The sequence below is a fragment of the Pan paniscus genome, chromosome 6 (genome assembly GCF_029289425.2).
Source record: "Pan paniscus chromosome 6, NHGRI_mPanPan1-v2.0_pri, whole genome shotgun sequence".
NCBI classification, from domain to species: Eukaryota; Metazoa; Chordata; class Mammalia; order Primates; family Hominidae; genus Pan; species Pan paniscus.
In genome coordinates this window covers 11,230,327-11,257,064 of record NC_073255.2, presented here as the reverse complement: position 1 = coordinate 11,257,064, position 26,738 = coordinate 11,230,327, and the positions used below count along the sequence as shown (strand labels likewise).

The 26,738-nt window shown below is 49.6% G+C and overlaps 1 protein-coding gene across 3 annotated transcripts in view; it reads right to left on the bottom strand.

The window, feature by feature from the left end:
- Positions 1–26,738, bottom strand: part of DAGLB (diacylglycerol lipase beta) — a 39,378-nt gene that overhangs the window by 4,957 nt on the left and 7,683 nt on the right. For 2 of the 3 annotated variants that reach the window (XM_034963659.3, XM_034963662.2), the window contains 9 exons: positions 22,024–22,195; positions 20,426–20,684; positions 18,504–18,626; positions 16,144–16,271; positions 11,637–11,763; positions 10,399–10,482; positions 7,378–7,455; positions 2,763–2,843; positions 2,549–2,676 (listed from right to left, as the gene is read on the bottom strand). In XM_034963659.3, the coding sequence (XP_034819550.1) occupies positions 2,549–2,676; positions 2,763–2,843; positions 7,378–7,455; positions 10,399–10,482; positions 11,637–11,763; positions 16,144–16,271; positions 18,504–18,626; positions 20,426–20,684; positions 22,024–22,195 (1,180 nt within the window). The remainder of the gene's footprint in view (positions 1–2,548; positions 2,677–2,762; positions 2,844–7,377; positions 7,456–10,398; positions 10,483–11,636; positions 11,764–16,143; positions 16,272–18,503; positions 18,627–20,425; positions 20,685–22,023; positions 22,196–26,738) is intronic. The other variant, XM_034963660.3, reaches the window with a different exon arrangement.

Here is a 26,738-nt window from a genome sequence, read left to right as displayed (position 1 = left end):
CTCACTGCAACCTCCATCTCCCAGGTTCACGCCATTCTCCTGCCTCAGCCTCCCAAGCAGCTGGGACTACAGGCGCCCACCACCACGCCCAGCTAATTTTTTGTATTTTTAGTAGAGATAGGGTTTCACCGTGTTAGCCAGGATGGTCTTGATCTCCTGACCTCATGATCCGCCGGCCTTGGCCTCCCAAAGTGCTGGGATTACAGGTGTGAGCCACCACACCCGGCCAATTTTTTTTTTTTTTTTTTTTGAGATGGAGTGTAGCTCTGTCACCCAGACTGGAGTGCAGTGGCACGATCTCGGCTCACTGCAACCTCTTCATCCTGGGTTCAGGCAATCCTACTGCCTCAGCCTCCCGGGTAGCTGGGACCACAGGCACATGTCACCACGTCCAGCTAATTTTTGTAAGGAACGGGGTCTATGTTGCCCAGGCTGGTCTCGATCTCCTGGGCTCAAGTGATCCTCCTGCCTCAGCCTCCCAAAGTGCTGGGGTTACAGATGTGACCCAACATGCCCAGCCTCCTGATCTTTAAGTATCACTATACACTACAGTTACATTTTCTCTTTGGTGTAACAAAAGCCTTTCCTACCTCTTTCCAATGAAAAGGCCTGGAAATTATGACCAGCCCTGTGGTGATGAGAACTACCAGTGCCCCGATTTCAGTTCAGAAATACCATTTCCTGCTAAAAGGAACCAATATTCCTTGGAGAAACGGTTGATTCCAGATATGGACGATGGAAAAAAAAAAGACTTGCTCATTTCAAGCCCAAAACTTGAGAATATTCTTGAGAAAGCAAGAAAATGAGGCCAGGCACAGTGCTCAACACCTTTAATCCTAGCACTTTGGGAGGCTGAGGCAGGAGGATCACTTGAGCCCAGGAGTTCAAGACCAGCCTGGGCAACATAGCAAGACCCTGGTTCCTTACAAAAATTAGCTGGATGTGGTGGTGTGCGCCTGTGGTCCGAGCTACTTGGGAGGCTGAGGCAGGAAGATCACCTGAGCACAGGAGGCAGAGACTACAGCAAGCCATGACTGTGCCGCTGCACTCATGCTGGGGAGACTGAGTGACACTCTGTGTCAATAAAAAAAAAAAAAAAAGACAGCAAGAAAACAGACGACTGAAATTTAAGTTTTAAAAAATTAATGTCTGCCTCTGTAGACTGCTAGGCAACAATTCATTATTCTGAACACTTCTATATTGAGGGAAAGATTTAAGCACTTATACATTCTCCTGTTTTTTCCTGTGTGAACTATACGTCAAAGAAACCAAGTATGCGAAGAAAAGCTCTTTTTGTTCTTTACGTACTTACTTTTTAATCATCCCAAAGGGCCGGGATTACAGGCATGAGCCACCACGCCTGGCCTTTATTTCATTTTAATGAAATAAAGTGGTATAATTTTCCTTTATAATCATGGCAAAAGGTTACACAGAACAGTCAGTATGCTGAATCAGCAAAAAAAAAATATAAACTTTTCAGCCAGGCGTGGTGGCTCATGCCTGTAATCCCACCACTTTGGGAGGCCAAGGTGGGCGGATCATGAGGTCAGAAGACAGGAGATCGAGACCATCCTGGCTAACACGGTGAAACACGTCTCTACTAAAAAAATACAAAAAATTAGCCGGGTGTGGTGGCGGGCGCCTGTAGTCCCAGCTACTCGGGAGGCTGAGGCAGGAGAATCGCTTGAAGCTGGGAGACGGAGGTTGCAGTGAGCCGAGATCACACCACTGCACTCCAGCCTGGGCCACAGAGCAAGACTCCGTCTCAAAAAAAAAAAAAAAGTAATTTTCAAACTCATAAAAATGTCTTTAAACATGTGCATTATGCATGTGTCCCCACCCAGGGCATATGCCCCCTGAGAGGGAGGAGGGAGTGCTCAGCATACTACAGGCTCTGGGCGATGTGCCTACCAGGCGCATGGATGTCAGCAACCAGACCCCTCTGCCAGGGCTGTGAGAATGGGGGAGGGTGTGCTTGCTTGTGGGGAGGGAGGGTATGAGAGATCCCTACAACCTGCTGCTCAGTTTTGCTGTCAGCCTAAAACTGCTCTAAAAAATAAAGTCTGTTTGAAAAAAGACTCTTAGAATTAAATCATTTAGGAAATTACAGGTATGGTCACATAGGTCTAAGAAAGGCTAGACAGACTTTCTTCTGTGAAACAGCGCTTCAAAACACAAACCTCAGCTGCGTGCGGTGGCTCACGCCTGTAATCCCTGCACTTTGGGAGGCCGAGGCGGGCAGATCACTTGAGGTCAGGAGATCAAGACCAGCCTGGCCAACATGGTGAAACCCCACCACTACTAAAAATACAAAAATTAGCCGGCATGCTGGCGGGCGCCTGTAGTCCCAGCAACTCGGGAGGCTGAGGCAGAAGAACCGCTTGAACCTGGGAGGTGGAGCTTGCAGTGAGCCGAGATCACGCCACTGCACTCCAGCCTGGGCGACAGAGCGAGACTCCATCTCAGGAAAATAAAAGAAAAAAAAGATGAGTCTTGACCACATGACTTGTAAGTAGCAAGCTGTTAGAGCAGGAAAACAAAGGCTCACCTCCACAGCCCCCGGGGTGGGGAGAAGGCGTAGCACCTGACCTGCGGGTAGGCGGCTCTGAGCATGGTGGCCAGCAGGGCGGCCGCCCCGCCCCCGAGGCTGTGGCCCACTATGACCAGCCGGTACTCCTAGAGGACAGACAGCAGAATGAGGTGAAGGGTAAAAACAACAGCTCCAAAGAGGACAAGGAAAGAAACGTTAACTAAGATCTCACAGGAGCAACGCTGAAGGCTTGGCTCAAAATCCCGTCGTTGATGAGTCGTCGGTAAACGTATCTGGCAGCTTGAGAAATACCCTAAAAACACAGACAAAGAAGGTGGCCGTTAATCCTCAGACAAGGCAGGCCCAGTAGAGACTCAAAGATGGGATGACGCTGTGCACTGATGTGTGAGTCTCTCCTGGGATCTGAGATTGCAAAATCAGCAGCCACGTCCATCGTGCATGGCTGTGCTCCTGGCACCTTGCACAGGGCCTGACGTGAAGCAGGTGCCAGGTGTGGTGGCGCACGCTTGTAATCCCAGCACTTAGGGAGGCCAAGGCAGGAGGACACTTGAGCCCAGGAGTTCAAGACCAGCCTGGGCGACATAGTCTCTACTAAAATAAAAATACAAGACCAGCCTGGATCCTGACTCTACTAAAAAAAAAAAAAATTAACTGGGCTTGGTGGCGAGCGCCTATAGTCCAGCTACTCGGGAGGCTGAGGTGGGAGGGTCGCTGGAGCACATGAAGTTCAGGCTGCAGTGAGTTATCATCGCACCACTGGGCAGCAGAGTCAGACCCTGTCTCAAAAAACAAACAAACAAACAAAAAACCCAAAACAACCAAACATCTTTCCACAGATACATTTCTGTGGCTTTTTCTGTAGCTACACCGTTTTGCGCTGTGTGAACATATCACAATTTACTTCAGCCAAGTTCCTACGGCTGGTCAGATTTAGACTTTTTACATAACATTTAAACATAAAGTTCTACAGCTGTGCCAAGTGGCTCACACCTACAATCTGAGCTATTTGGGAGGCTGAGGCAGGAGGATCACTTGAACGCATGAGGTTGAGACCAGCCTGGGCCACATAGCAAGACCCCATTTCTCTAAAACAACTACAAAATCCACGAAGTTCTGAATCAAAGACACTGATAAGCATCCACTGTTCCCGCAAAGGTAAAACTAAACCATCAGAAGTGAGTTTTAGGGTGGTCAGGTTTGGCTTTAACTTCAAAAAGTAAATAAAATTTTATTTATTTATTTATGAATGAATGAATGAATGACAGTCTCGCTCTGTTGCCCAGGATGGAGTGCAATGGGGTGATCTCGGCTCACTGCAACCTCTGCCTCCTGGGTTCAAGCAATTCTCCTGCCTCAGCCTCCTGAGTAACTGGGATTACAGGCATGCGCCACCACACCCAGCTAATTTTTGTATTTTTAGTAGAGACAGGGTTTCACCATGTTGGCCAGGCTAGTCTCGAACTCCTGACCTCGTGATCCACCAGCCTCAGCCTCCCAAAGTGCTGGGATTACAGGTGTGAGCCACTGTGCCCAGCAAAAATTTAAAATTTTCTAACATATACATCTGTCCTCTGAAATAGGCTTCTTGAAAATTAAGCAGGTGGCTCATGCCTGTAATCCCAACACTTTGGGAGGCTGAGGCAGGAGGATCACTTGAGCCCAGGAGTTCAAGGTTACAGTGAACTATGATTGCACCACTGCACTCCAGCCTGGGTGGCACAGTGAGACTCTTTCTGAAAAATAATCATCATAAAAATAATAAATAAAAGAAAAAAAATAAAGCCATTCCCTACACGCAGTTAAGCCCTCAAAAAATTTTTAAAAAAGAAAAGCAGGGCCAGGGAAGAAATGACCCTGTCAATCAAAAATATCTTCAAAATGCTTCCTCAGTGTGCTCCTGTGCTGGGCTCGGAGAAAAGCGGGCCTGGCCCCTGTCCCGTGCAGCTTCGATTCTAATAGGACGGGGTGGAGGAAATCCCACAGAAGATGGGAGATGGTTTTTGATCATCTCTAATCCAACTACAAGTTTCTTTTTTTGTTTTTTTTTTTTGAGACGGAGTCTCGCTTTGTCGCCCAGGCTGGAGTTCAGTGGCTCAATCTTGGCTCACTGCAAGCTCCACCTCCCGGGTTCACGCCGTTCTCCTGCCTCAGCCTCCTGACTAGCTGGGACTACAGGCGCCCGCCACCACGCCCGGCTAATTTTTTGTATTTTTAGTAGAGACGGGGTTTCACCGTGTTAGCCAGGATGGTCTCCATCTCCTGACCTCGTGATCCACCCGCCTCGGCCTCCCAAAGTGCTGGGATTACAGGCGTGAGCCACCGCACCTGGCTGCAACTACAAGTTTCTAAGAATTAAATAATTCTGCAAGTAGAATGCTGAACCCAGCCATCATATAAGAAAATTTTTAAAAAGGCTTCAACACTCTGTGTGCATTCAGATGGCACTTCCTTTTTTTTTTTTTTTTTTTTTGAGACGGAGTCTCAGGTTCAAGCGGTTCTCCTGCCTCAGCCTCCTGAGTAGCTGGAATTACAGGCACTCACCACCACACCCGGCTAATTTTTGTATTTTCAGTAGAGATGGGGTTTTACCGTGTTGGCCAGGCTGGTCTCAAACTCCTGACCTCAAAGTGCTGGGATTACAGGTGTGAACCACTGCACCCGGCCCTGACAGCACTTCTTAACAAATCACCAGATGCCCTTTCTCACTCCTGCGACGGCGGGATGCAGTCAACTCCAGGCCACACTCACTGGGCACCTACCCTGTGGCTGGTGCTGGGCAGGCAGAGCCCAGCAGGACGTGGACTAAGCTGCTGCTGGCGAGCCTCCCCGGCGCACCTCCAACAACAAATGCCAAAGCCCTTTCGGCCACACAGGTTTGGAGTCCGATTACCGTGGACAGTGTCAGAGCCAAACTCAGCGTGATTTGGAACAAATGAAGCCAAGAGGACAGGACAGGCCCTCAGCGGCAGCCTTCCCGACCCAAGGGATGAACTGTCACTAAAATATGAACCCAGCACGTGGGGGCCTCAGCTGCCAGCCAAGCCGGGGATCCTCAGCTTGTGGTCACATAAAGCCTTTGCCTGAGCAGATCCACCCAGGCCAAGCCCCCTGGCCCCTGACGGGTTTCTGGGGCATCTCTGTACTAAGGCTTACAGTTCCTCCTTTCCTCACACAGTAACGGGCAAACTGGAGTCTTTTGTGAACTGGCATACAAAAAAGACAGCAAAGGGCCGGGCGTGGTGGCTCACGCCTGCAATCCCAGCACTTTGGGAGACTGAGGCAAGAGGACTGCTTGAGCCCAGGAGATTCAAGACCAGTCTGGGCAACACAGAGAGACCCCATCTCTACAAAATAAAAAGTAGAAAATTAGCCAGGCATGGTGGCACACGCCTGTAATCCCAGCTACTTGGGAGGCTGAGGTGGGAAGATCACTTGAACCTGGGAGATGGAGGCTGCAGTGAGCTATGATCACACCACTGCACTCAAGCCTGGGTGACAGAACAAGACCCTGTCTCAGAAACAAAAACAGTCCAGGTGCGGTGGCTTATGCCTGTAATCCTAGCAATTTGGGAGGCTGAGGTGGGGGGATCAGGAGGTCAAGAGATAGAGACCAGCCTGGCCAACATGGTGAAACCCCGTCTCTACTAAAAATACAAAAATCAGCTGGGTGTGGTGACGTGCGCCTGTAGTCCCAGTTACTTGGGAGGCTAAGACAGGAGAATTGCTTGAACCTGGGAGGCGGAGGTTGCAGTGAGCTGAGATGGCACCACTGCACTCCAGCCTGGACGACAGAGCAAGACTCCATCTCAAAAAAAAAAAAAAAGAAAAGAAACAGGCCAGTGACGAAAGGACAAATCCTGTACGATTCCACTTTTGTGGGGTTCCCAGAAGAGACGACTTATAGAGACAAAGTAGAACAGAGGTTCCCAGAGGCCGTGGAAGGGAGGAAGCGGAAGTGAGTGGGGATGGGTTCAGAGCTTGTGTTGGGGGTGTGGGACTGGACACGGGTACACGGCACTGGGAACGCACTGGATGCCCGGAACTGCACACTAACGACCACCGAACAGTGAAACTGACCAATGTGTGTCAGGAATATCTCACCACAGTTACAGGAAGCCCCCAAAACTAGAAACCCCTACCCCTCTACTCTGGGCAGGGGGTTTTCATTCCTTCGGGAGGAGCTGAGGCAGCCTCACACCCATAGCACAGTGAGCATGAAACTGTAAGCCTGGCACCGTGCCATCTGCCATCTGCACAGAGAACATGTGAATGACCCGGCAGAGCGCCCGTGGGGTGGGCCTGCCTCCTGAGGGCCTGGTGCACACTCTCTGCTGCTCTGAGCTTTGATGAAGCTGTTCTTCACCATGAGAATGTACCACCTGAATGAATTCAGAGGCTGGGTGTGGTGGCTCACGCCCGTAATCCCAATACTCTGGGAGGCTGAGGCAGGAGGATTACTTGAGCCCAAGAGGTCAAGACCAGCCTGGGCAACACAGGGAGACTGCCTCTCAGAAAACACACACAGAGAGAAGGAAAAGCCACAGAGCTGGGCTCAAATGCCCAACCTGCTACTTATTCCAGTAGCCACACGACTTTGGGCAAGGCACTCGCTCTCTCTGAACAGGCTTCTCTCTCTTAGGACAAACGAAATCCCACAGCCTCCCAGGGCTGCTGTGAGAATCAGCGCAGAAGGAACAGGCAGCGCGGGAGGCACAGGCAGCGCGGGAAGAACAGGCAGCGCGGGCTCTGTGCAGTCCCTGGCCTGAGGCGCCCATCTGCTGTGTGGTCAGCATTCACAGGAAAGACACACGAGTCCGCACTCATACCTTGTGTGCCAGGCGGTCCTGCACCTCACACTCCACGTCCAGCACCTCACTCTCCGCTGACAGGTCCGTAAGGACATCCTGTAAAAAGGGCGTTGCAGAAGCGGCCGTCAGCCTGTGATGGGCAGGGTAGGAGGATGACAGGTGGTCCCTGCTCCTGACACTTCTGTGGAGGATGGCGGGGATGGCACCGTCTCCTAGTTCAGTCCTGGGACTGAACCCTAAACTAAAGAGGGAAACCCAGCGGTGGCTCCTGAGGGCCCTGATGGCACGACCAGCTCTGGGCCAGGCGTGAAGGGTGGAGGGGACCATGGAGTGTGCCTAAGACACGCCCTGCGCCTTCCCCATCACACACACATATTCTAAGGACCCCGTGGCACAGAACCTGTACCAGGGTTCTGAACAAAGCCTGGTTCCCGTCCTCAGGAGCCCCGTAACAGGTGAAACCGTGGAGAGGAGGAGGCCTAGACTAGCACCACAGCAAGGGCCAGGCGGTGCCAAGTCAGAGGATGGGGCACAGCCCAGGCGCAGGGGCGGCTCCCTGGAGGAGGTGACGCCACAGCCAGACCCGAAGGAAGAGGTTGTTGTGAAAGCAGAGAGGACAGGCGGCGTCCTCCCCACAGGGGCAGCAGGACCCGCTGGCTGGGGCCCTGGGCACGGCTCCACACCAGCCATATTTGAAAAGGTCCACAGGCGAGTGCTGTGCTGCTGGGCTGGAGGCCCCGGCACCAGCGTCCAGGCTGCGGAGTGGGCATGGGGGAGGCTGCTGGGTAAAGCACCCAGAGCTGTGATAAGAAACACAAACTTGATGTTAAAGACAGTGGGCCCAACCATAGAAAAGCGCAAAATCACATCCTCTGCAGCAACGGATGCAGCTGCGGGCCATCATCCTCAGCGAATTAACGCAGACACAGAAAAGCAAACACCGCATGGTCTGATGCGACGGTGGAAGCTCAACATTGGGTATTCATGGACACAAAGAGGGTACAATAGACACTGGGGCTACTAGAGGAGGGCAGGGGAAGGAATGAAAACCTAACCACTGGGTACTATGTTCAGTACCTGGGAGACGGGATCAACAGTACCCCAAACCTCAGCGTCACACAGTATACCCAGCTACAAATCTGCACATGTACCCTCTGAATCTAAAATAAAAGTTGGAATTAAAAAAAGAACATTTAAAGATAAATCCATAAAGGCAATGGGAAGCCACTGGAGGTATCTGAGCAGGACGGTAAGATCCGATCCGTGTTCTAGAGTGAGTCCTTGGTGGACAGGACAATGGACAGACGCTGAGGTGAGTGGATGGCTACAGCCCAGGAGTCCAAGACCAGCCTGGGCAACATAGTGAGATCCTGTCTCTACAAAAATAGAAAAAATTAGCTGGGTGTAGTGGCACATGCCTGTATTCCCAGCTACTTGAGAGGCTGAGGCAGGAGGATCACTTGAGCCCAAGAGGTGGAGGCTGCAGTGAGCTGACTGTACCATCGTACTCCACCCTGGGCAACAGAGCGAGACCCTGTCTTAGAAACAAACAATCAATCAAACAGACTGGGGAGATGAGACTAGACAAGGACGGAGATGGGAAGCTAGAGGACTGGGGCCAAAAGCGGGGCCATGGCGCTGGAAATGGAGAGAGGGCCACATAGGCTGGGGCAGGAAGTTCACACACAGCAGACAGGGCGCACAGAAACCACAGACGACGCCACTGCTTCTTTTGAGACACAGTCTCGCTCTGTCGCCAGGCTGGAGTGCAATGGCGCAATCTCAGCTCACTGTAACCTCCACCTCCCGGGTTCAAGCAATTCTCCTGCCTCAGCCTCCTGAGTATCTGGGATTACAGGTTCCCGCCACCATGCCCGGCTAATTTTTTTTTTTTTTTTGAGACGGAGTCTCACTCTGTCTCCAGGCTGGAGTGCAGTGGTGCAATCTCGACTCACTGCAACCTCCGCCTCCCGGGTTCAAGTGATTCTCCTGCCTCAGCCTCCTGAGTAGCTGGGACTACAGGAGCCCACCACCATGCCTGGCTAATTTTTTGTATTTTTAGTAGAGACGGGGTTTCACCATGTTGGACAGGATGGTCTCGATCTCTTGACCTTGTGATCCACCCACCTCGGCCTCCCAAAGTGCTGGGATTACAGGCGCCACTGCTTCTTAAATGGGCAACGGGGGGACGATGGCAGAGCTGACGTGAACAGGGCGCCCCCCGGGAGGAGCAGCCCTGTGGGAAGTGTGGCTTCTCTGGTGCCTCCCAGGAGACCCACAGATGGCTCCTGAAGATGCAAGTTTGGGGTCCTGGCCCTGGACTTGGGGGGGCTACCCCAGAGCCAGTCAGGAGCAGAAGAGGGCTGAGCGCACAGGCTCTGGAGTCTCATTTTCTGGGTCAGCAGAGAAGAACGGGAAGTGAGACTGAGGAGTGGCCAGGAGGAGACCGGAATGGAGAGAAGAAAGCTTTGACAAGGAAAGCGTCGCCTGGCATCTCCAAGGGGCCCAGGAGTATGGACTGAGGAAGACAGAAGAGGGGCCATGGGCTGGGGATGGATGTCGGCAGTCCTGGCCTCACCTGGAGAACGGCAGGCCACGAGGGCCTGTGAGGATCCAAACCGGGAGCCTGCAGCAGGGCTGGTGGCCAGGGGCGTGACTCTCTGCAGCAAGACTGACTCACTGCCGCCATCTGGCTCTGGTGCAGAAATTCCCCGGGAGGGCTCCCGGGTGTGGGGCCTGGCTGGGCTCAGGGAAGTTAGGCAGGAAGGGGTCAAGCAGGTGCCCTCTGGGAGCTCCTGTGGCGGGGGGGCCAACTTGCTGGCCGCTCTGCTGCTGACAGTTCTCAGTGAAGATGAAACAGCTTCATCCCTTTTTGCAAAGGGAGTATTTCCCAACCCCGGGCTCACATCCTCATTTTCTGTCCTCACCATTTTCCCCTGTGTCTCATGCGGTTACTGACGGTTTTCCCCAGCCGAGCAGCTGTGGGCTCCCGCTCCCACACCCCACTCCCAGGGCTGGAAAGTCAGGTTCCAACGTTACCTGCAGAGACATGGTCCCCCTCACAGCGACCACAACAGACTCTTTCCTGTGATCCAGAGCCACTAAAAACGGCAGCTCGTAAACCTGCAGGAGCAAGAAACAAGCATGGGGCCTAAACAGTGAACACACGCACCAGCACGCAAAGTCGGAGCCCTGCAGTGTCTGCGATGACAGCCCAAGTCCTGCGGCACGGAGAGGAGGGGACACCGCCTCTCCACTCACGCTCACTACACAGTGGGACCCACTCTGGCAAGGACTGGCCTTCATAAACCATGCTGCTCTACATGAAAAAGGATCTTTGTTTTCTTAGCCTCTCTCTGACCTCCCCAGAGATTCGGATTGAACTGGCCCAGGGTGCGGCCTGGACCTCAGCAGTGTTAAAAGCTCCTCAAGAGGTTCTACTGGGCAGCAAAGTGGGAGAGCCGCCGATCTGCGCCAGCAGGCCTCCCGCTGCGGTGCCTGTGAGAATCACCTGGAGACAGCGAGCGACACTGAACACGCAGCACTGCAGCCACGCACAGCTGGCTTTTTTTTTTTGAGATGGCGTCTTGCTCTGTCACCTAGGCTGGAGTGCAATGGCGCAATCTCAACTCACTGTAACCTCCGCCTCCCGGATTCAAGTGATTCTCATGCCTCAGCCTCCCGACCACCAACAGAGACTACAGGCGCCCGCCACCACGCCCAGCTAATTTTTGTATTTTTAGTAGAGATGGGGTTTCACCATATTGGCCAGGCTGGTCTCGAACTCCTGACCTTATGATCCACCCGCCTCGGCCTCTCAAAGTGCTGGGATTACAGGCGTGAGCCACTGTGCCCGGCCCACAGCTGGCTTTTGCAGCTTCTCCCAAGGTGACAGTGACCCCCCCAGAGTGCCAGACCTGCTACACTACACTACTGATGGCACTCACAATCCAGGACGACGATACAAATCCCAGAAGGCCATGCGGCATTAATACTGAGGGATTTCACTCCTCAACAGAAGGGCGAGGTAAGAAACATAGCACGCTATCTCTGATGAAGATGTCTCTATCTTATGTGAAACCTGGGTTCTGAACCTGCACTAGGGCATCTGTGTGGCTCCCCCAGGGTCTGTGGCCCCTCTGAAATAGTACCCAGGACTTAGAAGTGTGTTTGTGTGTCTATGAATTACGGGAAGAATAATTCATAACTTCCATCAGAATCTCTAACGGCTCCAGGACCCAAAAGAAGTGAAGAGCCGCTGTCTGCAGCGTCCACACCTTGTCATGGAAGCTGACGTGGATGAAGTCCCTGTACTGCAGCCCTGTGGTGTGCAGGATGGAGCCGAAGTGACAGTTGAGCTGATCGCCTCCGACCAAGTCATAGTCTGTGGTTCTGCTTCTGCAGCTAAAAAGAGGACAAAGACGTTACCGTGCCGAACAGAGCCACTTAGCAAGGAACGTCCATCCTCACTGCCACATGTTCCCGGAGACGCGAGGACCAGAGCGGACAATTCTCAGGACTTAGCCTGGCTGACATGGAATGGCTTTTTAAAACTTAATTTGATCGATTGATTGATTGAGATGGAGCCTCACTCTGTCACCCAGGCTGGAGTACTGTGGTACAATCTCAGGTCACCGCAACCTCCGCCTCCCAGGTTCAGGCGATTCCCCTGCCTCAGCCTCCTGAGTAGCTGGGATTACATGCCTGCACCTCCATGCCCGGCTAGTTTTTGTATTTTCAGTACAGACAGAGTTTCGCCATGTTGGCCAGGATGGTTTTAAACTCCTGACCTCAGGCGAACTGCCCGTCTTGGCCTCCCAAAGTGCTGGGATTATAAGCGTGAGCCACTGCACTGGGCCCGGAATGGCTTATTAAAGATAATACCTCTCTGTGTACACTTCTTGGATAGAGTTCTGACTTCTGGCATCACGTTAATGATTTCTATATTCAAAAAATTCATCAACAAGGATGGGCAAGTCCCTAAAACTGAATGCCAACAGAAGCAGGTAAAGCAAATCTGTCCAAATGAACAGCACAGCCAACTCCGTAGAAAATAAATAAGAAATCATATAAGTAACTTTTGAGTACTGTGCTCTACGTTTAAAAAACAAAAAGAGGCCGGGCGTGGTGGCTGACGCCTGTAATCCGGCACTTTGGGAGATCGAGGCAGGTGGATCACCTGAAGTCAGGAGTTCGAGACCAGTCTGGCCAATGTGCTGGAACCCCACCTCTACTAAAAATACAAAACTCAGCAGGCGCCTGTAATCCCAGCTACTCGGGACGCTGAGGCAGGAGACTTGCTTGCAACTGGGAGGCGGAGGTTGCAGTGAACTGAGATCGCGCCACTGCACTCCAGCCTAGGTGACAGAGTGAGACTCCGTCTCAAAAAATACAATTAAATTAAATTAAAATAAATACAAATAAAAACTAAAAAAACTACAAACAAATCGCAAACTCTACTTAGCAGATGCCCTTTTTGTAGTGGAACTGGGTATAGCAATTCTGAAACTATTTTCTTAGTAATAGGGGACTGAGCGTGGGTAACTCACGCTGATGTTGCTGGGAGCCAAGCTTCTCTTTGCAGACATGATGTGGAGAAGCAAAGAGAAACTCTGTGGCTTTGGACTAGAATTAAAAGATATCAGGGCCAGGAGACTGACACCCATGATGCCAGCACTTTGGGAGGCTGAGGCGGGAGGATCGCTCAAGTGTTGGAGACCAGCCTGGGCCACAAAGCAAAACTGTCTCTAAAAAGAAATTTATTAATTTAAAACATTTTTAAAAATTATCTGGGTCTGGCAGTGCGTGCCTGTAGTCCCAGCTACTTGGGAGGCTGAGGTGAGAGAACCCCGTCTCTTAAAAGACAAACAAAAAAAAGATATTAGTAAAATCTCATGATCTTTAAAATAAGTACATAGGCGTGGTGGCTTACACCTGTAATCCCAGGACTTTGGGAGACCGAGGCAGGTGAATCACTTGAGCCCAGGAGGTTGAGGGTATGGTGTTACAGTAAGCCGTGATGATACCCCTATACTCTAGCCTGGGCAACAGTCCCAAAAAAAGAAAAAGCAAAATCCAGAGGTTAGGAAGTGCTCAGAACATGATGGGGTCATATGAAAAGAACACTGGAGCCAGTTTGCAGGACAAAATCTGGAACATTTTGAGCATCAAATAAACACTGTACTTACTACAAAATGAACAGTCATAATTACAACCCACTGAATAAGAATCTATAAATCCATATTGACAGTAAGATGTAGGGATAAAAAGCTCTTTTTTATAGGAGAATGACAATTAATGTAGAAGAAATGATGAATTTAGAAAAATCACAATTTTGGCCAGGTGCGGTGGCTCATGCCTGTAATCCAACCACTTTGGGAGGCCAAGGCGAGTGGATCACCTGAGGTCAGGAGTTCGACCAGCCTGGCCAACACAGCGAAAACCTGTCTCTATTAAAATTACAAAAAACTAGCCGAGTATGGTGGTGCAGGCCTGTAATCCCAGCTACTCGGGAGGCTGAGGCAGGAGAATCACTTGAACCTGGGAGATGGAGGTTGCAGTGAGCCAGGATCCTGAGACTCTGTCTCAAAAAAAAAAAAAAAGAAAGAAAGAAAGAAAAAGAAAAATCATGATTTTGCCACCATCCTGGTAATAAGTGATTCAGACAAGAATCAATGGATGCTGTACTGCCAGATGAGAATTCAGAGAGGGATAGGACATTTACTTACTTGTTTTTTGTTTTGTTTTGGTTTCTTTTTTTTTTTTCTTTTTGAGACAGAATCTTGCTCTGTTGCTTAGGCTGCAGGGCAGTGGTGTGATCTCCACTCACTGCAACCTCCAGCTCCCTGGTTCAAGCGATTCTCCTGCCTCAACCTCCCGAGTAGCTGTGATTACAGGTGTGTGCAACCATGTCCAGCTAATTTCTGTATTTTTAGTAGAGACGGGGTGTCACCATGTTGGTCAGGATGGTCTTGAACTCCTGACCTCAGGTGATCAGCCCGCCTTGGCCTCCCAAAGTGCTGGGATTATAGGCATGAGCCACTGCACCTGGTGGGATATAGACATATATATTTATTTAATTTATTTTTTAAGACAGCGTCTTGCTCTGTCACTCAGGCTGGAGTACAGTGGCGCAACCCCAGCTCACTGCAACCTCAGCCTCCTGGGCTCAAGTGTTTCTCCTGCCTCAGCCTCCCAAGCACTTGGGACTACAGGTACACACTGTTACACCCAGCTAATTTTTATATTTTTAGTGAGATGGAGTTTTGCCAGGTTGCCCAGGCTGGTCTCAAACTCCTGAGCTCAAGTGATCCGCTGGCCTCGACCTCCCAAAATGCTGGGATTACAGGTCTGAGCCACCACGCCCGGCCTCGGACAAGATATTTAAATGGTCTCAAGGCTGGCAGTCACCACCTCAGCCAAGCAATCAATGTTAATATCACCAGAAATGGGACAAACTGGCATCATGTATCCCCTGATATGATACACTAGGAAGGATGGTTGTCATGGACCATTCCCGCCAAAAATGCAAAACATAAATCTAATCATGGGGAAACCATCACACAAATGCAAATTGAAGGCCCTTCTACAAAATATCTGCACTGTCCTCTTCAAAATGTCAATATCATGAAAGGAAAGAACGGCTGAGAAACTTAAAACTTGAAGGAGACCAAAGAGACACAGCAACTAGATGTAACGCATCATCCTGGATTGGAGAAAAAAATTGCTAAAAAGGGTATTACTGGGGCTGGGCACAGTGGCTCACACCTTGTAATCCCAGAACTCTGGGAGGCTGAGGCAGGCAGATCACTTGAGGTCAGGAGTTTCAGACCAGCCCGGTCAACATGGGGAAATCCTGTCTCTACTAAACATACAAAAATTACCTGAGACCGGGCCTGGTGGCTGACGCCTGTAATCTCAGTACTTTGGGAGGGTGAGGCAGGTGAACCACAAGGTCAGGAGTTCCAGACCAGCCTGGCCAACATAGTGAAACCCCGTCTCTACTAAAAATAGAAAATTAGCCGGGTATGGCCGGGCGTGGTGGCTCATGTTTGTAATCCCAGCACTTTGGGAGGCCGAGGCAGACGGATCACGAGGTCAGGAGATTGAGACCATCCTGGCTAACACGGTGAAACCCCATCTCTACTAAAAATACAAAAAATTAGCCAGCAGTGGTGGCGGGCGCCTGTAGTCCCAGTTACTCGGGAGGCTGAGGCAGGAGAATGGCGTGAACCAGGGAGGCGGAGCTTGCAGTGAGCCCAGATTGTGCCACTGCACTCCAGCCTGGGCGACAGAGTGAAACTCCATCTCAAAAAATGAAAATTAGCCGGGCATGGTGGCGGGCACCTGTAATTCCAACTACGCAGGAGGCTGAGCCAGTAGCACCACTTGAGCCTGGGAGACGGAGGTTGTGGTGAGCTGAGATCACGCCATTGCACTCCAGCCTGGGCAGCAAGGGTGAAACTGTCTCAAAAAGAGAAAAATAAAATGGTTCGGGGAAAAAAAAATACATGTGCATATATATATATATATATATATATATATATGCAGGGGGGAGGAAGGGAGGGAGGGGGAGAGGGAGAGGGAGAGGGAGAGGGAGAGGGAGAGAGAGAGAGAGAGAGATACAACGCATGTGACCAGATGAGTCACAGCTGGTGACTCTAGGTAAAGGATTCATGGGAGTTCTTTGCACTGTTCTTTCAAATTTTTGAAATATCTCAAAATAGAAAGCTGTTTTTTTTTAAGGGAAATATGGCTATGGAGGCTCAGACTGTGCCAACCCACCAGTCACCACCAATCCTGCACAGCCCCGTGAGGGGGTTTCTGTAGATGTAGAGGGGCCACCCATAGGCCGCTGCTGCAAACTGCATGTAATGATGGCAGTTTTCTAATTCTGCATCCAGATCAGCTTCCTACAAGAGAAGGACAAAAACTACTGTTTATTAAGGGAACTCCTGACACAGAGGATCGACACACTGAGACCTGAAACCTGAACTCATTCCTGACTCTTCCTGCTCCTTTGTTGAATAGAACTCTCAGACGCCCACAGGCAAAACTGCTCCTTCAATAAGGATGACATGGACTTCTCATTTTTTTTTTTTTTAGACAGAGTCTCGCTCTGTCACCAGGCTGGAGTGCAGTGGCACAATGTCAGCTCACTGCTACCTCCACCTCCCAGGTTCAAGCAATTCCCCTGCCTCAGCCTCTCAAGTCGTTGAGACTACAGGCACCCGCCACCACACCCGGCTAATTTTTGTATTTTTAGTAGAGATGGGGTTTCACCATGTTGGCCAGGCTGGTCTCGAACTCCCGACCTCAGGTGATCAACCTGCCTTGGCCTCCCAAAGTGCTGGGAAGCCAGGCATGAGCCACCACGCCCGGCCTGACTCCTCATTTTATAGGAACACAGCAAGCACGGGGGAAGTTAACAGTAAAAAACACTCCAATGACTTCTCTGGTGTCTTTGCTGAAATAAGCCGGCGCTTCCTATCTAGATGCCTGAAACTAGTACATTTCCATGCCGCTGCCACACACGAGCTGTCAAGAACTGAGTGGCTTAACCCGGAGCAGCGAAGATACATACCGTCTACGTGCAATTTTCTTTCTCAAAAACATAACAACCTGTGGCAGGAAAATTATCACCAAGCAAAGCTGAACTGCTTCTGCCCCCAGCCCCAGAGAAGAAAGCAAACACACCCAGGGAGAATCGCAGTCCCCATCCCAGGAGGAATTGTTCTAATGCATAGAATTGAACAGCAAATTTCCTAAAACATAAGCCTTCAAAGATATGATAAATGTGGCCGGATGCAGTGGCTCACGCCTGTAATCCCAGCACTTTGGGGGGCCAAGGCCAGCAAATCACTTGAGGCTAAAAGTTCGAGAACAGCCTGGCCAACACGGTGAAACCCCGTCTCTGCTAAAAATACAAAAATTAGCTGGGCGTGGTGGTGCACGCCTGTAGTCCCAGCTACTGTGGAGGCTGAGGCAGGAGAATTGCTTGAAGTCAGGAGACAGAGGTTGCAGTGAGCCAAGATCATGCCATTGCACTCCAGCCTGGGTGACAGAGACTCTGTCTCAAAAAATAAAATAAAAAATAAAGATATGATGGATGATAAAGTGGCCAGGAATGGGTTCCCACTACCTCAACTCCAGGTGATACGAAGATGCCTCACCTGACAGGTGATGCAATACAACCAGTGGAAGCCACCAATCAGATTCCAACCCTGCTGCTAATGAAACTGCTGTAGGGTCCTAGGCTTAGTACCTGGGTGACAAAATAATCTGTACAACAAACCTTCGTGACATGAGTTTACCGGTGTAACAACCCTGCTCATGTACCCCTGAACCTAAAATAAAAGTTAAAAAAATGAAAAATAGGCCCGGTGTGGTGGCTCATGCCTGTAATCCCAGCACCTGGGAAGCTGAGGCAGGCAGATTACCTGAGGTCATGAGTTTGAGACCAGCCCGGCCAACATGGCAAAACCCCGTCTCTACTAAAAATACAAAAAATTAGCTGAGTGTGGTGGCATGCGCCTGTAATCCCAGCTACTCAGGAGGCTGAGGCAGGAGAATCACCCGGGAGGTGGAAGTTGTGGTGAGCCAATTGTGTCATTGCACTCCAGCCTGAGCAACAAGAGCAAAACTCCATCTCAAAAAAAGAAAAAGAAAAAAAGGGGAGGGGAGGCTGGGCACGGTGGCTCATGCCTGTAATCCCAGCACTTTGGGAGGCTGAGGTGGGCAGATCAGGAGGTGAAGAGATCGAGACCATCCTGGCTAACACGGTGAAACCCCGTCTCTACTAAAAATAAGAAAAAAAATTAGCCAGGTGTGGTGGCAGGCGCCTGTAGTCCCAGCTACTCAGGAGGCTGGGGCAGGAGAATGGTGTGAACCTGGGAGGCAGAACTTGCAGTAAGCCGAGATTGTGCCACTGCACTCCAGCCTGGGCGACAGAGCGAGACTCCGTCTTAAAAAAAAAAAAAAAAAAGGTGGGGGAGTGGAGGGAAGGGGAGGAGGGGGAGGGGAGGGGAGGGGAAAGGGGAAGGAAGGAAGGGAGGAAGAAATTGCTATAGGTTAGCTGTATGATTCTGAAGACCCACCAAAAGGTGTAAGTGTCAGAACTGGACACTCCATGAAGCCAGGCTCACCTGGGAGCTCCCTGGAGCATGGCAGACCACCTGGGCAGGCTCTTGGTTGTTCCTGATATTGTCCTGTTGCTGATGAAGCAGGGCGAGGCCCGCCGCAATGTCGCTGGGCACCAGATCTGTATCCTGGGTGGGAAACCACAATGGCCTGTCATAAAACCCAGCAGGCACCGCCCCCGGGTTCCCTAAAATCCAGTCTTCTATAGTTGATAGGCATTCACGCACACACAGAGACATTTCTAGACACAGAGGTATGTTAAAAAGACTGCTCCTGGCAGGAGTGCTTCTCTATGTGACCTGAATATGTTTTCACATCCTGCCCTCAGACAAGTCCACTGGAGAATATAAAAATGCTATTCGTCTGTCTTAAAATTTCACTTCACGTGACTCAACTATTTTTAATCTACTTCAAATATTTTGTAAAGTGGAGAAATCAATGGATAAATTGTCCGTTTTTGTAGCAATGCACCATTTTAGCCCACGTTTATACTCTCATTTCTCAAGATGCTGGGAAGGTTTTGTTGAAACACAGTGGATGGTAGAGATTTATGAGACTAAACTCATACTCACAGGGTATGGCAAGCCTCATAAAGGACCCCAAGCTGGGAAAGCAACAGACAGTGAGTCTTCTTGGGCCTGACATGTCCTTTTTCTCCAGGAAATGGAGGAATTAGGAATTCTCAATCACCTCCGGGTACTTGTAGCCCGTAAGAATGGACAATATACTGCCAGGTGCGGTGACTCACGCCTGTAATCTCAGCACTTTGGGAGGCCGAGGTGGGCGGATCACCTGAGGTCAGAAGTTCGAGACCAGCCTGGCCAACATGGTGAAACCCCGTCTCTACTATAAATACAAAAATTAGCTGGGCGTGGTGGCAGGTGCCTGTCATCCCAGCTATTGTAGTACTCTAGCTACTCAGTACGCTGAGGCAGGAGAATCTCTCGAACACAGGAGGTGGAGGTTGCGCCAAGATGGCGCCACTGCACTCCAGCCCGGGTGACAAAACGAGACCTTGTCTCAAAAAAAAAAAAAAGACAATATACTGGCCACTCAGCCACTGAGCCATCAGTTCTGCCTGTGATGTAGATTACAACATCCTCTAGAAATAACCAGCTTCTCTTCTTCCCTCTTCCAGATATCTTAAGACTAGGTTTAAGCACTTCTTTAAGTTACTGAGGGGACAGCTTCCCTCTTCCCTCTACGGAGGCTGCTGCTATGACTTGGTGTCAGGCTCCAGGACCAGCCCTGAATGGTGCCAAGTCGGATAGCACAGAGGTGGGAAGAGAGGCTGGCAGGTGTGCAGGATAAGCAGAGAACTCTTCCTCCCTTACCTCATCTCAGTATGGAATTTAACAGCATTTAGCAGAGAATGTCATATAAAAAGATGACACGCTGCATGTGAAAAAAAAAAACAAGCATTTTCAAATTGCGGAAGAACTCGCTCTAGAATGACGCTCCCTTCTGTGCTGCAATCATCTATTCAAACTGTCTTCCAAAAGTAGCATCGTCGATCATTTCCATCATGATACAAAATGGTAAGAAGTCACTCACTATCTGATTCCAACCTCGATTCATGCCACTGCCTGTGCTTGGTATCTGCTCAACAGCAGCTGCAAATTATTCTCAAAGGGTACAGCGTCCGTTATGTGGTTCCTTACAGGCTAATCCAGCATTTTGACAGGGTAGTGAGTGGGTGTCAATACGAAGACATGTCCTACTGGGACACAGGGTCTGAGAAGGTGTGGCTCTTGCAGTTAACTGCTCCCTGGAGGGCTCATCACAGACAGAGGGTCTCCGGCCACCCCCCACACACCCAAAGACGCCAGGTTCTCAAACGCTGTTTTATGGGAACAGAGGGACCGGCTCCATCAGAAGCATTTACTGAAACAGAAGAAACAGACCAAACCAGATCCCCTCGGCTTACTGAAAAGTAGGTTGAGAAAAGCTCTGCCGTACTCGAAAAAGCAACCCGAGTATGGTCGTCTTTCCCAATGCAACAGCACAAGAGCTTGATTCTGGTTTCCCACACGCTTGTAGCTGCTGTCTTGAGGCCATTAAGTAACTGGCTTGAATCATGACTATCCAGGTGGCTGGGGCCGGCAGAGGAATATGGAGCCATTTTCCCCCCAAGAGGGTCAAAGACAATGATAATGGAAACCACTGTGGCAGCGATGATGATCCAACTGCAAGACAGAGAGAGGAAAAGGCTCGGTGACTGCGGGCCCCAGCCCAGACGCAGGTGTCCGGGGTCCCTCCTCCAGGTTCAGTTTCTGAGTCTCTACCACGGAGGGTTCTGTTACCGAGGAAGATGCAGCTCTCCTGGAACCTGCCTGAGGCAAGCAACTTTCTTCTAGAAAGTTCCTTATGAGGCTGGGCGTGGTGGCTCACACCTGTAATCCCAGCACTTTGGGAGGCCAAGGCCGGCAGATCACGAGGTCAGGAGATCGAGACCAGCCTGGCCAACATAGTGAAACCCCGTCTCTACTAAAAACACAAAAATTAGCTGGGTGTGGTGGCGCGTGCCTGTAGTCCCAGCTTCTGAGGAGGCTGAGGCAGGAGAATCGCTTGAACCAGAGAGCCGGAGATTGCAGTGAGCCGAGGAGGCGCCACTGCACTCCAGCCTGGCGACGGAGGGAGACTCCGTCTCAAAGAAAAAAAAAAAAAAAAGTTCCTTATGAATCAATGGTTAACCCAGGCCCTGCCCTAACAGTAAAGGCCACAGAAGGAACAGGGAGGTGTCTGCCGGGCAGAGTTGCAGCCTGGGCCCGGAAGCAGCGGGCACTTCTTCTCCATATGGCCCTGGGACCATGACATACGCCCTTCCCCTTCGGTGCCTCAGGGCTCTTCTCATGAAGGTATCACAGAGTACTCTGATAGGCCTCTCATCTATATGTTTAAATATTTCCACACTGCAAGACGCCGGATTGAGGAGCACACGCAACCGGGAAATGCCCCTCCCGAAGGGGCTCTGCTGCCCCCTGGCGGTGTGACTCGAGAAACGCAGCAACAGCCCAGGTCTGATTCCTTATTTAGAACAGAGGGTGTTAAGGGGGCGGGACTGGATCATCTCTAAGATTTTTAGCCTAGAAAACACGAAAACCTTATTGTTCTAGAATATTATTCCCTGTCCCACTTCTGGACACCGTATCTCTTTTCATACCTTTAGTTTTAGTTTTTGCTCTGGTTTTGGTCTTTGGTTTTCTTCCGAATTCTTATAAGAGGTTAGGAATAAAAGACTTTAAGAAAAAAAGAAAAAAAAAAAGAGAGAGAGACAGAAGGGAATGTAGAAAATAAAGAACCAGTAAGGAAAGAAATCTACATCAATACGTGCATAACGAAAGACGAGTTGTATTTCATGGATAAACAGTGTCTCTAAATTTTGATGAGTTACGCAGAAACTAACTCCAATTTCTAACTATTTGAGGAAGTCCGAGGGACGCTGGACTCTCTGTCATGTTAGAAGGGTTTGTTCACCTATGCCTCAAATCCACTGAAACTCAAAGAGAAGAAGGGAGATGTCACCTGACCACGACGGTTGCGATGATGCCGTTTACTACTGTCCTGTCGCACTGAACACCATCTGCCACCCAGGCAGCCCCCAGAGAGGCCCAGACCATCTCTGGAAAAAACAGCGCCAGGCGGATGTAAAGCAGCTTAGACATAGACTTCCGCGGTCCAGGGTTACAAATCGTTCCTGAAATACAAAAAACGTTCCAACTGCTCAGTTGCTTCCTCAGAGATGAAGAGCTTCCTTTTTGCAAAAATACAGTTTTTGCAGAGCATACATTTGTACTGTGCACACACCCGCCTCCTGACTTTTTCTACTTATAATTGGTAATCAGCACCTAAGTCAGACAGCAAGTGAGAAAATGAGGATGGGAAACGTGACAAAAAGTCCTGGGCTCTTTTTTAAGATTTACCAGGGATTAAAAACACTTCTGGGTTCTCACTGGGGTGACAATATAATCATGGCCCAAACTGGTATACTTCTGAGAGGAAAAAAGGGGACTATTAATAATTATGCTGGGGCCGGGCGCGGTGACTCACACCTGTACTCCCAGCACTTTGGGAGGAGGCCAAGGCAGGTAGATCACCTGAGGTCAGGAGTTCGAGACCAGCCTGGCCAACATGGTGAAACCTCATCTCTACTAAAAATTTAAAAATTAGCGAGGCGTGGTGGTGGGCGTCTGTAATCCTAGCTACTTTCGAGGGAGGCTGAGACAGGAGAATCGCTTGAACCCAGGAGGCAGAGGTTGCAGTGAGCTGAGATTGCGCCACTGCACTCTAGCCTGGGCGACACAGCAAGACTCCGTCTCAAAAAATAATAATAATAATAATAGTAATAATTATGCTGAGACAACAGGCACAAAACAGACCTGTCCCAGGCAAACAGGGATATATGGTCACCCAAGTTCTAACAGCCAGGAAAATAAGCTCCACGTCCCTTTGAGACCTATATTGTTCTAGACACCAACCTAAAACACTTTATGCGCGTAGTTCTTTAATCCCCACAATGACTGGGTTAGTCATTATCTCATTTTACGTATGAGCAAGCAAACTGAAGCTCAGAGAGCGTAATAGCTACCTTTTTTTTTGGAGACAAGTTCTCACTCTCTTGCCCAGGCTGGAGTGTGGTGGCACAATCATGACTCACTGCAGCCTCCACCTCTCAGGCTCAAGTGATCCACCCACCTCAGCCTCTCGGGTAGCTAGGACTACAGGTGCACACCACCACGCTGAAATAGGCCTCACAGTCCCATAGACAGTTGTTTTTTTGTGGGGGTTTTTTGGTTAATTTTTGTTTTTGTTTTTTTAGATGGAGTCTCACTCTGTCGCCCAGGCTGGAGTGCAGTAGTGTGATCTCAGCTTACCACAACCTCCGCCTCCCAGGTTCAAGTGATTCTCCTGCCTCAGCCTCCCTAGTAGCTGGGATTAGAGGCATTACACCTGGCTAATTTTTGTATTTTTAGAAGAGACTAGGTTTCACCATGTTGGCCAGGCTGGTCTTGAACTCCTGACCTCAAGTGATCTGCCCGCCTTTGCCTCGCAAAATGCTGGGATTACAGGCATGAGCCACAGCACCCTACCAGGAAATAGCTTTTAAATTCAAAAAATTATCTTCTGTTAGAATGAATGAAATAGTTACATTTTAAAATATGAGGCACTAACATAAAGAAGGATGAGTTCATGTCCTACGTAGGGACATGGATGAAGCTGGAAACCATCATTCTGAGCAAACTATCGCAAGGACAGAAAACCAAACACCGCATGTTCTCACTCATAGGTGGGAACTGAACAATGAGAACACCTGGACACAGGGTGGGGAACATCACACACTGGGGCCTGTAGTTGGGTGGGGGAGGAGGGAGGGATAGCATTAGGAGATATACCTAATGTAAATGACGATTAACGGGTGCAGCACATCAACATGGCACATGTACACATATGTAACAAACCTGCATGTTGTGCACATGTACCATAGAACTTAAAGTATAAAAATAATTTTTAAAATGCAAAAATAAATAAATAAATAAAATATTAGGCACTAACAGCCTCATTTTTGGCACAAAGACAAAATTTTATAAGCTAAATAATTGTAACACTAACCTCTCTGAGGGGGAAAGGGTGCAGGTATGTGGGAAAAAAAAAAAAACACAGTCCTATATTTGGAGCTTGTTATAAAAATAGCCAAACACCCCAGAGAAACAGGAAACAGTATCTGCATACACACTGCTTCCTGGAGGGCTGGGATTCTAAAAACAGACACATCCTAATGTCAGCAGCACCTGGACCTGAAACTCCAACTGTAATGACAACTGCTGATACTGCATTAATGAAATACACAGACAAGGAATCAAGAGATGGAGTTGCTCTGATTAAGGTTCCAGAAAATAAGATATTGATCCCAGCACATTGGGTGGCCAAGGCAGGAGGATTGCTTGAGCCCAGGAGTTCGAGACCATGCTGGGGAACACAGAGAGACCTCATCTCTGATTATTTTCTTAAAAAGATGATGATGATGATGATGATGATGATGATGATACTGAGAAAATCTCCTTTACACGGTTTTGCCTGCCTAGAAAAAATTTCTGGCCGGGTGCGGTGGCTCACGCCTGTAATCCTAACACTTTGGGAGGCCGAGGTGGATGGACTGTCTCAGCTCAGGAGTTTGAGACCAGCCTGGCTGACATGGTGAAACCTCATCTCTACTAAAATATAAAAAATTAGCCAGGCATGGTGGTGTGCTCATGTAGTCCCAGCTACTCAGGAAGCTGAGGCAAGAGAATTGCTTGAACCCAGGATGCGGAGGTTGCAGTAAGCCAAGACTGTGACACTGCACTCCAGCCTGGGCGACAGAGTGAGACTCTATCTCAAAAAGAAAAAAAAAGAAAAAAGAAAAACTTTCCCTTTTATTTTTCCTTAAGAAAAACAGATGCTAGTATGGACCTGGCTGCCGCAGCAGGCTTCCTAAGGTCACTGGCCCCATAACCGACAAGCACAGCTGCATTCCTAAATGTAATGTCCTCACCACCGTCTTGGTTAAGTAACCCTATAATCCATCATCAGACACAGCCACTTATGGAAGAGCAATGAAAGGAAGGCCTAGGTCCCAGAATCAGTACACTCAACTCCTATAGCCAATGCTGCAATCTTCTCTGACCCAGCTTAGCAATGAGCTCTTGGGATACCAACACAGAGGAGATACAAGGAGGCATCCCACAATCAAAGCCACACATGGCACAAGGCAGACTTTGTATGTCAAAAGTATTCTTCTGTCAAAACATGGTAGTCATAAGGGTGGACCATCCCTAATCAAACCTCCCACAAGGTGCAACAGTGGGATTTCATTTGGGAGGTTTTCAAATAAAAAATAGAAACTAGGCCGGGTGCGGTGGCTCATACCTATAATCCGAGCAATTTGGGAGGGCAAGGCGGGTGGACCACCTGAGGTCAGGAGTTCGAGACCAGCCTGGCCAACATGGCAAAAACCCATCTCTACTAAAAATACAAAAATTAGCCAGGCGTGGTGGTGGGCGCCTGTAATCCCAGCTACTCGGGAGGCTGAGGCAGGAGAATCGGTCGAACCCAAGAGGTAGAGGATGCAGTGAGCTAAGATCACGCCACTGCACTCCAGCCTGGGTGATGGAGAAAGACTCTGTCTCAAAAAAAAAAAAAAAAAAAAAAAGAAACTACCACAGTATCAAAGTTTTCCTCAAATGCCGGGCGCAGTGGCTCAGGCTTGTAATCCCCAGCACTTTGGGAGGCTGAGGCGGCAGATCACCTGGAGTTGAAGACCAGCCTGACCAACATGGAGAAACCCCGCCTCTACTAAAAAATATAAAATTAGCCAGGTGTGGTGGTGCATGCCTGTAATCCCAGCTACTTGGGAGGCTGAGGCAGGAGAATCACTTGAACCCAGAAGGCGGAGGTTGCGGTGAGCCGAGATCATGCCATTGCACTCCATCCTGGGGACTCAAAAGCGAAACTCCGTCTCCAAAAAAAAAAAAAAAGTTTTCCTCAATTGAGCTACAGAAGAAGAGGATCAGTCTTCTGGATGGAGAGGACTGAATTCCACCTGCTCCAAATGTTCCCTCCACATCTTGTGATGTTCCTTTCAGAGAGGAGTATCAGCCAAAAGCTAAAGAAGCATTCTTTCAGCTCAGATGACAGGCTATTGGGACTTGATTTACGAAACAAAAGGGACAACAGAAGTTAGCTATGTCAGCCGGGTGCAGTAGCTCATGCCTGTAATCCCAACACTTTGGGAGGCCATGGCGGGAAGTTCGAGACCAGCCTGGCCAACATGGTTTCTACAAAAAAACACAAAATTAGACAGTCATGGTAGTGTGTGCCTGTAATCCCAGTTAATTGGGAGGCTGAGCCAGGAGAACTGCTTGAACCTGGGAGGCGGAGGTTGCAGTGAGCTGAGATCCTACCACTGCACTCCAGCCTGGGCAACAGAGCGAGATTCCATCTCAAAATCAATCCATCAGTCAATCAATCATTTATATTTCCTTTACATGTTCATGTTCTTTGCCCATTTTCCTACTGACCATTGGTTTTTTTCTTTCTTTCTTTTTGAGGGGGGGACGGAGTTTCCCTCTTGCGAAAGTGCTGGGGTTACAGGCATGAGCCACCGCTCCCAGACTTCGATACATATTTTTAATAAGGCGTATGACGTTATGTGTAACAAACTGACAATTTTTTTTTTTTTGAGATGGAGTCTCGCTCTGTCG